Raw genomic sequence first — 13,183 nt, 5'->3', positions numbered from 1 at the left:
GCATGCGCCATACAGTACTTTGCGGAATTCCTAGTGCTGCACTAATTGCTCTAGTAGTTACGGCTGGATCCTGATCTGCCATGTCCAGAACACAGTCCTCTACATGGTCGTCCTGTATGTGGCGCACTTCGAATACCGTACTCCCTCATACGCCTGTCCACACCTGCAAATGTCTGATGACTTTGTAATTGTCATCTAGGAAACAGCTCACTGTATCGTCGTCGTGCTGCAAGTGCATTACCTTCTGCTGCACCATACACAAGGTGCATATCAGCATACTCAATGTTTGTGTATTTCCCTCAACACCACTGCTGTGTAGTACGAAGAACTGTCTAGCCGACACACTGCATCAGGGAGAACAGAAATGCCTATGCAGTTACTACAACGTGTCATCTACTGTAACTCTGGAATTAAAGGTTTTGAGAAAAAGTTGTATAGAATATTTTAGTCTTAGTTTTACCTCTACAATACACACACAAAGTATTTACACGTAATAATGAATTACCCTGTATAAGTAGATGATGATTGAAGGAATAGGACTAAACTAGCCTGCTAGGTCTGTCTCAAACATCGTTGTTGTTCACCGTAAAATGGATTAAAACTTGATTGAATTTAAATCTCTTGGGTGAAAAGCTATGCTGTAGCTGTTTGACTAACTGAACATCCGCAGTGTTGATTATTGACTAGCCATTATAAGACATGTTGTTTCCATATTAAAATTGAAATTATCCATATCTTTCCGAAAGAGTTATATACCAGTATTGAATCTCTTTTTTATGTACAATAATATAATTGCAAAATAAAGCATTACTTAAAGTTAGGAATGTTTTGAAATTATTTTAAGGCTATTCTTGTTTGTATTTGTCTTCTTTTTATTTATTACAACTTAAAATCACTGTCATACAAACTTTTAGCATTCTCGGTCTATTATCTCCTCACTCAAGGCTATAGTATGCACAATGTATAGTCAGTGCTCATACAACTTGATTAATAAAAGCGTGCATAAAATTTTATTTTATTATTATGCTGCAATGAGTGCAATGCTATGTTATAGGAGTGGTTCAAAATGGTTTCCATCTGCATTCCTGACATCTTCTAATGTCCATTGCTGTGGAGTAACGATTAGCATGTCTGACTGTGAAACGAGAGGGCCTGGGCTCATACCCTGGTTAGAACAAGTTACCTGGTTGAGGTTTTTCGGGTTTTTCCTCAACCCATTAAGAGAAAATGCTAGTTCTGGCACTGGACTCTAGACTCATTTTGCTGGCATGTCACTCAGATGCTAGATAACCATCGCAGTTGATAAAGCATCATAAAATAAACCATAAATGGGGACTTCTGATAAAATCAGCATTCACACGCAAAAGTTCTTCTTCTGAAATTCGTCTATTTTTTTAAGGTTCTTCACAAATAAAAATTGTACATGGTTAGACCAGGTGAATGTGTGGACCATGACTCTCTAAAAATTATTCTGTCATCAGAAACCTTCTTATATCAGCCAAAGACTCATTGGCAATGTGAGGTGTGACAGAATCTTGTTGAAAATACTCATATTGCCTCTCGTTATCTGTCAGCAACTGAGAAACTGGTGCGAGTATTTCTGTGCAGTACATATATATCTGTTCATTGTACTTTCATAAAATATGGGCCTATTATTTGTTTTGCATTTACAGCGTACCATACACTATTTCCTTCATCATGAAATGGAACTTAATGAATTAATCGGTTATTTCCTAAGCTCCAGTGCCTATAGCTTTGTGAACAAGCAGAACCATGCAAATTAAATCAAGGCTTATCCGAGAAAATGATTAAATGTGGACAGCAGTATGCTGCAAAACCCAATTAGAGAAATTCACATGCCTTACGTTGTCATGTAGTTGTACTTCGTGAACTACACTCATTTTGTAAGGTTTAAATTTTAGTAATGCAATAACTCAATGGGCTGAGCTTTTTGAAACTCCAACATCCTGTGAAATATGACGTAGAGTCTTTTTTTGGAAAATGCTCTAATGGTAATCCAATTTCATCAAGTTTTTCTTCGGTTAGAACACGTCGTTTTCGCCTAGGAATTATATAATTTATCGATTCTGTTTTCCCAAATCTAAGAACAAGTTTTCTTACAGTATTTCTATGTGGAAGCGGAATGCCAGGGAATTGCTGTGCAAATTATTGTCTACACAATTCTTTACAAGACTCTGCTTTCACGTAAGTGTCATATACAAAAATTCTCTGTTCTAGTGTTAACTTATGAGGTGGCTAAGAGCTGCTGTAATTCACACACAATAATATTAGAGACACCTGAACCTGAAGAGCTGTTCTTAACATACCTACACTGACTGACCTCATGTGTACTATGGCCTTGAGTGGGGAGATAGCAGACAGAGAATGCTAGGGAGTTGGTCAGTCAGCAGCTGTTGCAACTTGCGTGTGTGAGCTCAGTGATACCTGACAGGGATTCCCTATATATAGAATATTTCTTTATTATGGCAATATAAATTATCTCTGCTTGTAGGCAGCCTGGGTAGCGCAATCGGTATAGTGCTGACCTGTGCTTGAGGTTGCAGGTACGATCCCAATCCTGGTCGATGCCATTTTTGTATACTTAAATGCGACAGACTCATGTCAGTATTTTTATTGGCATGTAAAAGAACTCCTGCTGGACAGAATTCTGGCACACCAGCAATGCTGATATAACCTCGGCAGTTGCGACCGTCATTAAATAAACCATAATTTAAATTTAATTTCTATGGTTGAAATGGCTTCTGTAAATTTATTACGTTGGCACACAAATTGTCATTTGTAAATTCAAAATATTTGTACTCGTATTTATATAAAGTTCAAGCAACACTTGACCAATTTTAAGTAAACTTTGGCTCGGTGTATAGACAATCTTCTATATATATAATTTGAACTGGTAATGGAAATTACGGGAAAACGGCTGAACGGATTTTAATGAGTGAACTCTCATTTTCATGCCTGGCATCCAAAGTTTTTCGGAAAAGTAGTAGTTTTCAGTGAAATGTCAATTTTCCTACATAATTTTCCTATTTTCCAAAATCCATCTGTTGTCAGTTTTGAGAACTAATTTTATTCAATCACGGCCGGCTTGATTGAATTTCAGAACAAAACACACACTACAATAAACAATTGGCTATTACACGAAGGCCATGACCTGCAGGATTGCCGACATATTTAGAGCTCAATTCAATTTGTTATTAAAAACAGATTCTGCAGTGTATATTTTTCTGAGTACAGCTGTGTATTGGATATTCAAATCTACGAAACTTGAGGTGGTTTGATGACATTATTACCATTAGAAATTAAATATTATTATAGTTAATATCATGATGTATCTATTTTTTCATTAATTGTACATAATATTGATGCTATATTGATGACATGAAAGTGAAACGTTTTGTGGTTATGTAAGTAAATGTAGAGAATATCTTAATTTAGATCTTCATTTCTATAATTTACTGAGTGGCTGCTATATATAACTACAAAACTTAAGTAAGATAATATTGTTATTAAAAATCAAATATTTTTATACTTATTAAACCAGTGGGGTTGGGTCTTTTTCATATACTTAATGGCGGTGTAGTGTAGATATTGAGATATGTCATTGTCTTCAGTATTGGCTCGAGAGAGCGCAAAAATTACAGTTCCTAAGGAAAGATCAAAAGGTATTACTTACTGATAAAATAAGAGGCCTAGAAAATTTTGTAGTCTCCAGATCATTTCAGCAGGATCTATTAGTAGGATAAAATGACTTTACGCTCTACATTTCAAGTTCTACATGCAGCAGCTATACGAAAATGCTATTGTTCGAAAGCTTAGCAAATCTGACATTTTTTTTAACTTTTCCTTACAATCCACAATGACCTGAAATAGCTACTGCTATCGTCCTGACATTGATACTTGCGTTTTCGCGTTGAAACTCAAAAACTTAAGTTGGATAGGTTTAAGAAAAAGTATTTGGCCTAAAAAAAATCCATCCATAGGGAGTATGTTTCATTATTATGGAAGCAAATAACTATCAAAAAGACAAGTATTCTTCATTAAAAATAAATCTGAAAAATTTTTATTTGAACGTCTAACGAACTTAGTTTGCAGCAGTATTTGCTGCACAAGCCACTAGTTATGTTTTAATTATGATTTGACTTCTGTTGAAGCGTTATTTTATGCTGTTGGACATGAAAGTCAAATATATTATTTTATTTTCATACCGAAGTTAATGCAGCCGATCTAGATATCATGAAAAATCAATAGCTGATATTAAAGCTTCGAGTTCATTTGAAGAATGCTTTCTTGAAAACTGAAATCATGTTTTTCGTACTTAATATTGTAATTATTTTTTAAAACCTAAAATATGTTCCTTATACAGTGTACTTTGGTTTATTTTAGTTGTATTTAATCCGATTATCAAATGCTGTTTTCTTTCAAATGAATTACTCGCTATTTTGAAGTTTGTAATAATGAATTATAGTATTTGCAGGAGAGCAAGAAATATCTGCAAGTGAAAATGAAGAGAAATTGGAATATAAACATGTTAATCCTGAAGAGGCCTCTATGAATAACAATACTGACGAGAAAACAGCTAATGAAGCTTTGTCTAAAGAGGAAAGTGCTGAACTTCATGATGATGAGAAAAGTAATATTGAAGATGCTGAGGAGGAACTTAAAGAAGAGGCATTAAGTAATTCAAAGTCCAACTCCATAGACAGTCAGAAGGAGGTATATAAAATATTTATCATGTACCTCATTAGAAGATAGTCTCATATGTAGGTGTAAGAGGATTTATGTGTATCGTTTTTATACTGGTACTTTAAGTTGACTTGAACATTTTATAAGCATTCTGGTCATACTGATACACACTTAACCTTATCATTTTTATAGTTGAAGCTGACTTCAGTCGTGAAAATCTTTTCATAATAAAAATAATTTTTAGTGGCCATTTATTGCATACCTGTACCACCATAACATATGAGCCATTGAGAGCAGAAGTGGTGTGAATCAAAAATGGGTAAAATACAATTAATATTGAATTTATTTAAACTATTAGTGGTCAGTGGATAGGACGAAAGACATATTAATTGCTACTTTGCGCTGTATTTTACAGAATTTTTACTTTAAAACTCATTACTCAATTTGACTTATACTACTTCTGCTCTGAATGGCTCCCTGTTACCTCCAAAAATACCAGCTAAAAGAGCTTGAAGTAATTGGACTTCTGGTTGGAGCAAGAGGTACCACTACTCTCTTCATGAAAGGTGTGTTTAAGAGGCTTGGAATACCTACATCTATTATTCCGATTGTAACCTTAGCTGCATTGAAAGGATCAATTGCTCTCCTGAAGAATCACCTATATTCGAAATCAAACTAAGTTCAGTAGCATTCTTTACTTTTTTGTAACACTTATCTCTCTAAAAATAGGTATATTTCCACTAATATCAAAACAATTATTTGCAGCCATGTACTTGCAGGAATTTCATTGATAAAACAAAATCAGTGGTTCAATGAACTTGTAAAAATGTCTGTGCTTAAGTACTCTTTGTCCCTTGTGGCAGCTCACGAATGGTGAGAAGATTTATAAATTTAAATACCTATATTGTGATACCACTCCAAAAGACATTTGTAATTATCTTATTTATCCCTGTTTCTTCTGCTGTGATATAACAAATGCACTCATACCTGCACTGGTAACTTTTCTATCCAGGTCTTATTTGAACCTTGAGGTGTCGATATCTTCCATATATTCAGCTAATGACCACTAACTGCTTCTACATAGAAATTCTATTACTTTAGCCAGACTTGCCCTTATACTGCAGTGATGTCCCATTCCAGGATAATCATTGCCATCTCTTGTTTTAATGAAGCACTGGTCTTTTCGGTAAAAAATCATACTGATCTTCAGTTTATTTACAAGTACAGTGAAACCTTGTTTATCCAGACTAACTGGGACCGAAAGTCATCCGGATTAACGAAAATCCGGAAATAAAGAAGGCAAAATCAAATACAGTACACATTATACTGTATACTGGAGCTTCCGGTGTTGGCACAAGGTGCTTTTACTCTCAGGGATTGCCTATTTCCTAGAGACATTGTTAGCCATGTCATTGTTGATAATTCTGAATAACTATGTTCTGCTGGTGGTAAACTTTGTAATCATTCAATTGAATTTCTTTTTTGTGTTGGAAATAAAATTTGTCCATTAGTTCCTATTTTTTATCATAAAATAAAAATAAATATTAGAACAGAGACTCAGGTACCATTCATAATATTTTGGGTTTAAAGTGCTTTGTTTGACTTCTATTTTTTAACATATCCAGCATAAATAATTGTGACCAATGTAATTCTCGAGATTGAAGTACACAAGCCTTCTATTACTTCAAGGTCCTCTGGATATTATTATATTTAATTAACTTTGTATAGTTATTTTGAACATTGTTTTTTTATCTTATGGAATACTGTTTTTGATGCAGCTCATATTGTTTTTTTATCTTATGGAATACTGTTTTTGATGCAGCTCATTATTACAGAATTCAAAAGAAGAAGAAGAAGCAGAGAAAGAAGTTGATATTCGTAATGAAGATAGTTATCGTGAAAGAGGTGGTGAACATGATGGAAATGAAGATATTTTAGAGGAAGATGAGGAAAAACATGGTGATGAGAATAAAGAGGATGAAGATGAGGAAAAACAGGATGAAGTTAAGAATAAAGAAGCTGAAGATGAAAATATATAGCATGAATGTAGCTCACCAACGTAAGTTAAGAATGTGATTTTTGTATTTTGTATATGTACAATAGTTGTTGTGAATTTAAACATAAAAGTACAAGTTCCTTGAGGAGAAGAGGCTTAGAGTAAAGTTTGTTCATTGCTAATGAATTACACTGTAAAATGCTGGACTCAAAAGTTTAATATAATTTCGTCTTCATGTGAAAAAAGGAATGGATGAAAAAAATTATACCTGTTGCGTCCATTAGAAAGGGGATAAGGTAACGTTGCAGTTAAGGCATTGTACTGTAAGCCGCAAAGTCATGGGTTCGGTTACCAATGTGGTCATGGATTTTGATGTAATCCTTCTGGCCCTGGGGTTCATTCAGCTTTTAACAGAAATGAGGATGAGGGAGTATTTCCTTGGGGGCAAAGGCGAATAGCACGTGAAACTGGTATCCTTACTGCTACTTAGTTCCTATTGTCTTGTGAAGTTCAACCCTTAACATCCATTAGAACTGGCAAGTCTACTTGACTGATGAGACGAGAAATGAAGGCAAGATAATGTAGATTACTATAGCGAATAAAGATTGGAGATTCAAGTATATCAAGTGATAGAGGAATAAGAAAATAAAAATGAACACAAGTGATATTCATTTTGAATCTTGCGTACACCACTTTTAACACTTGAATATAAATAATTGATGAACTAGTGGACTTACTCGTGTTAAATATGTAATATTTTTCCGGCTTACAGCTGTTTCAGTTCATCACGCACCATCATCAGAGCCTACTAGATCTCGGCGTCATCTCGAACTTCTCTGCCTGTTAGGAGGGTGCCTGTTAGAGAAGCTTGTGGACCTCTCAGCTGTGTTGAAGTGCAATCACGGATGTTAGGAGGTGATCAGAACATTGTCATTGTTTAGCACATTTTGAAGAGTGTATGTACATAAACAACATACAGCATTTCTCAGAAGATACCATTTTTGTTGCTTTGTGAGTAGGCCTAAACAATAAAAGTTAGAAAAAAAAAGTTTCAGTAAAAGTTGTTTCTTTTTAAAAGTAGTTTCCAATGGTACCTTCAACGACCCATGTTTCCGTTTCAAATTTCGAAGTTGACCACAGGTACCCCCACTTCCGGTTAGTTACGGGAAATGGTACTGTACTACCACCAATCGATTCATACCCTAGTAATTCATATGGGTCCTGATTCAAGGCCAGTATTTTAACTTAAGAAAGTCATGATATTTAGGTTAGTTCAGGTAGAATGAATGTTTGAAAATCAGACATTTATTCATGTTTTTTATTTACATTATATATATATATATATATATATATTTAGCTTTTACCTTTCAAGATGCATAAGATTTCTCAACATTAGATCTCAGATAATATATAAGGATGTATGCTCACACATCGATATTCTCAATGAATTTGATAAAAACTGCATGTGCATGGAGAAATGTGAACATCAAAAAATGTTGTTTCGAGGAAAAGGCAAATTTGTGAATGCGGGGTTGCAATACTGATATTTGGAGTAGGCCTGTACAAAAATCGCTCCTGGACCTCAAACTGAGATGTAGAGGCAACATGTACCGGTATCTCATTATGACCTTCCTAAGGGCCCAAGGAATATTTTTGTACCAAGAAAGAAGAAGCTAAAATTGATTTTTTGGTAATTTTTTTTCTAAATACTCAGTCCTAGCATCCCTTAATGTACTGCATTCCATTGCCTCCTTCAATCTGCACAGTTATATCCAGAGACCGAAACTTTGGCAGAATGCCTTTTTAAATGTGTTAAATCCATCTTCATTTTGAAAGTAAATCTATACAAATTATACATTTGTGATTGAAACGTCACAGTTTTATGTTGCCCTTTTCTGCCTTTTTTAATATAATTGCCTAATTTACAAAATAAATGCTTTTCTTGCCTTTATTTGATTATTTATCTATTATTTATTAATTTATTATTAAAAATTGCCTACAGGTATATTTTAATTTATTTCTATAACTGCTACAATGAAAGTGACTTCACCGAATGTATATTATTGTCTTTGAGTCAGTTCATATTCTCTTTGCAACAATGAGTGCTGCCATGCAAAAATGTATTACTGTAAGCATTTTAATTATCGCTTGTGTTTATTTGACAAGGGAACAATGAGTGCGGGTCTAACGTTATTTTTCTTTCAGTTTTCATTGCGACGTTGATGTAGCTAGCAGCAAGATGCCGAAATTCAGTGTTCCTTTACTCAGTAAATTTCTAAGTTACGTTAATACTTTTGGATTCAATGTATTTTATACTGACAGTAAAATACTTACATGCAAAATATGTGAGCAGTCAGTGAACGACGAAAAGAAATATTTAATATCGCAATATATCAGTACAACCAAACACAAAAATGCACTTTCCAAGGCTACTGGGAAGAAGATTACTTTGCTTCCAACAGTAATTGCAACATCGAGTCGAAAATCTCAATTTGCATTGACTTATGTAAAGCTTTTCTTGCTGCCGAAATACCTTTGTGGAAATTACAGAATCCTACATTAAGACAGTTTTTGGAGAAGTATACGAACGAATCTGTGCCTAGTGAGTCAAGTTTGCGAAAATGTTACCATGAACAATGAAAATCATTAAAGATAAAATTAAAAATAAGATCTGGATTTCTATCAACGAGTCACCTGATCCTACCTGTCGTTTCATTGCCAATGTCATTGTTGGGCCATTAGATCCTTCAGAAGATGAATCAATGAAACCATTCCTGCTAACAATTCAACTATCACACAGTTATTCACCAATTCTTTACAGTTACTGTGGCCTGAAGAAATTCAATACGACGTGTTACTTTTCATCAGTGATGCTGCACCATACATGAAAAAGGCTGGAATAACTTTAAAAGTGCTATTTCCAAACATGCTTCACGTGACCTGTGTAGCACACAGCTTTCACAGAGTGTCAGAAGAGATACGATGCTTGTTTCCGGATGTCGATAATTTGATTTCCAGTATTAAGAAGATCTGTCTGAAAGCCACATCAAGAATTCTGACATTTAAATCCATTGCACCAAATATACCTCTGCTCCCCAAACCTATTATAACGAGATAGGGGACATGAGTCTCAGCGGCACTTTACTATGCTTCAAATTTCCTGACTATAACTGAAGTGGTGAATACTCTGGAGGATGAAGCATCTTCAATTGTAGCAGCCAAGAAACTTCTCAATTCTTTGGAAGTGAAAAATGATTGAACTTTCACTGTGGCCGAGTTTGGTTTCCTGCCACAAGTGATCTGCCAGCTTCAAGAAAGAGGGCAGCCTTTGACGAAGTCAGTGAAAATTGTGGATGATGCAGTGCAAAGAATGGACGGTGTACCAGGGAAACAGGTTTATTAGTTAGGGAAAAGTGTAAAAATGTGTTTTCGAACAATTGTGATCACGATAAACTTAGAAACATTAAAAAAATTCTACAAGGTGACAATTCTATTGCAGTTGAAATGGATCCTACAATGATGCTATGTTTTAGATTTGCTCCAATAACCTCTGTCGAAGTTGAGAGTTCTTTTTCTCATAATTATGAAATATGTGTTATCTGACAGGAGACTCAACATGACCCCAGAGAACTTAAAAAAGCATTTGGTTATCGTGTGCAACAAATAAGGCATTGCAATACATAGGCCTTTTAAAACATTTTCATTTTTGTGTCAAGTACAACACTAGCATTTTGTTTAAAACTTTAAAGTTCTTTAAAATATGACAATCGAGATATTGAATAGTGTAATCTAGTAAATAAATGGGTCTAGTGCAAGGTTTTTGTAATTGCCTTTTATTGCGTATTTTAGATGAAGAAATAATTCTGTTATTATTGGAATAACAAATATTCACTGTTCGTAGGTTCTGATTTTCAATTCTCTAATTTTGAATTATCACCTCTATTTTAAATCTTCATATAGAGGTCGTCTACTTCCTGGAAGGCCTAAGAGGAGATGGCTAAGGTGGCTAGAGACTGTAATGGGGCAGTGAGTCCCAATACTTGCACACTGATAATTATCAGGTTGTTAAATTGATGTTGATTGTCGATTGATGTTATGTGATTGTTGTTGTTGGTATGTAATCCTCATTTGTACTTAATAAAACTACAGTGAAACCTTGGTAAGACGCTCTTCAAGGGACCACATAAAAAGAGCGTATTAAATGGGACCGCATATTATCAAATTTGAGTCATTTTTGGATTTTTAAAATTTTACCACAAAGATATGAATCATCATAAACATTTGTTGAAGAAATTTAAGGATTAAATACTGTAATTATACAGGATAGAAGGTTATTTTATTTTCTATCCTTTCAGAAAATATCAGAACAAATACAATGTCTTATCAATTAAAGTGCCCCTTTATTTAAAAAGCCAAAAATTGTTTTCTGTCTTGCACTTGATCCAGTACTATGAATAATTGCATTTTCCACACGATTTAAATCGGAAATGACATCAGTAATTTGACTACTGTACTAGAAACATTAATGAATCTAGAATCACAGACACCATGGCAAGGGCTTTGTTGCAAGAAGGATTTGGAATTTCTACTGCTTCCATTTAGTCTTCGTCAAATCTTCACTGACAGTGCGATTTAAAACAGCCAGCAAGGAGGACAGACTCTGAATACAGTAGTCTTGCAGGTACTCAAGGGTCGCATTCCATTCTATTGTATTCACTGAATAAAGGTTCCTATAAATTCTTGAATATGCGGGAGCCAGCGGTAAATGTAGAAGTCTGGGAAAATTTTCTCAGTATCCTTTACAGTACGATATTTTAGAATTTTCAGCAGATGAAAGAGTGTATAAAATGGGATGATGAGCATATTAAGTTGTGGATTTTACATGGTTTATATAGGGATGTCAAGGGACTGGACGAAAAGATTGTATAATGCGGGATAGCATAACAAACAGGCATGTATTATTGGGCTTTCACTGTATATTGTATTACTGTAAACCTACTTATGCACCCTCCTGTATGTAGTTCATTTGATTAATGTTTTATGGGCATGATTAAAAATGCCCAGTTTTAACAAAAGTTTGCTGTCGTTTTTCGAAGTTCATATATAATTTACTATATTTCGAAACTCAGAAATTGTAAATTACTACTTCATACTTAATATGGCATAGTGCCCAGGTGATTTATCAGGAAAGATAGACGCAATAGTTATATAGGGATCTGTGTAAAGATCCCATCAACTTATGTGCAGGAATTGGATCAGTTGATAATGGTTATCAATTACACTGAGAAAAGCTACCAATTTAGTTGTCTAGTGCTCAGCATTAGAAACCAACCTAGTTTACTGATACATGTAACAGTTCAAATAATTATAACATTAATGAGTCAGCATGTAGAACATTACACAATTCATTCTTTCATTCACTGTTCTGCCCAAGAGCAGGTCTTTCACTGCAAACCCAGCTTTCTCCACTCTTTCCTATTTTCTGTATTCCTCTTTGTCTCCTCATATGATCTATATATCTTAATGTCGCCTGTCATCTGATATCTTCTTCTGCTCCAAACTCTTCTCCTGTTCATCATTCCTTCCAATGCCTCCTTCAGTAGGAAGTTTCTTCTCAGCCAGTGATCCAACCAATTCCTTTTTCTCTTCCTGATCAGTTTCAACATCATTCTTTCTTCACCCACTCTTTCCAACACAGCTTCATTTCTTATTCTGTCTGTCCACTTCACACGTTCCATTCTTCTCCATATCCACATTTCAAATGCTTCTATTCACTTCTCTTCACTTCATTGTAATGTCCACGTTTCTGCCCCATACAATGCACACTCCTTACAAAACACTTCACTAGTCTCTTCTTTAGTTCTTTTTCCAGAGGTCCGCAGAAGATGCTCCTTTTTCTATTAAAAGCTTCCTTGGCCATTGCTGTCCTGCTTTTGACTCCTGGCAGCAGCTCATATTACTGCTTATAGCACACCCCAAGTATTTGAAGCTGTCCACTTGCTCTACTGCTTCATTTAAAATTTGCAAGTTTACCTTCTTTATTTTTCTTCCTATGACCATGAGCTTCGTCTTATTTGCATTTATCTTCATCCCATATTGTTCACACTTGTCATTTAGTTCCTGTAGCATATCCCTTAGTATCATCTTCTCTTCTGCTAACAAAGCTATATCAGTAAATAAATATTATGCACTTTATTCTTCTGCCTCTTACTATCATTCCTTCCATGTTCTGAAAACAGTTCTTTACTAAATGCTCCAAATAGATGTTGAACAGTATAGGTGATAAAGGTCATCCTTGTCGTACTCCTCTCTTAATTTAACTTCTTTCTGACATTTCTTCTCCTATACTGACTTTGACTCGTTTCATATAAAGATTACCAATACTGAATAGTCTTCTCTCTTTCCAGTCCACTCCTATTTTCTTTAGGATCCGCATCAGTTTATTCAGATCCACTCTGTCAAAAGCCTCCTTTTCTAAGTCCA

At 34.8% G+C, this 13,183-nt stretch overlaps 1 protein-coding gene across 1 annotated transcript in view; it reads left to right on the top strand.

Moving 5' to 3' along the window:
• Positions 1–13,183, top strand: part of LOC138703239 (protein fantom-like) — a 172,108-nt gene that overhangs the window by 157,300 nt on the left and 1,625 nt on the right. The window contains exons 19-21 of the mRNA XM_069830959.1: positions 4,496–4,734; positions 6,540–6,763; positions 7,473–7,615. Coding sequence (XP_069687060.1) covers positions 4,496–4,734; positions 6,540–6,743 — 443 coding nt within the window. The 3' untranslated portion in view covers positions 6,744–6,763; positions 7,473–7,615. The remainder of the gene's footprint in view (positions 1–4,495; positions 4,735–6,539; positions 6,764–7,472; positions 7,616–13,183) is intronic.

The sequence above is a fragment of the Periplaneta americana genome, chromosome 7, assembly GCF_040183065.1.
Source record: "Periplaneta americana isolate PAMFEO1 chromosome 7, P.americana_PAMFEO1_priV1, whole genome shotgun sequence".
Taxonomy (NCBI): Eukaryota; Metazoa; Arthropoda; class Insecta; order Blattodea; family Blattidae; genus Periplaneta; species Periplaneta americana.
The sequence above is the reverse complement of the archived record's forward strand: the minus strand, read 5'-3'. Positions and strand labels throughout refer to the sequence as shown.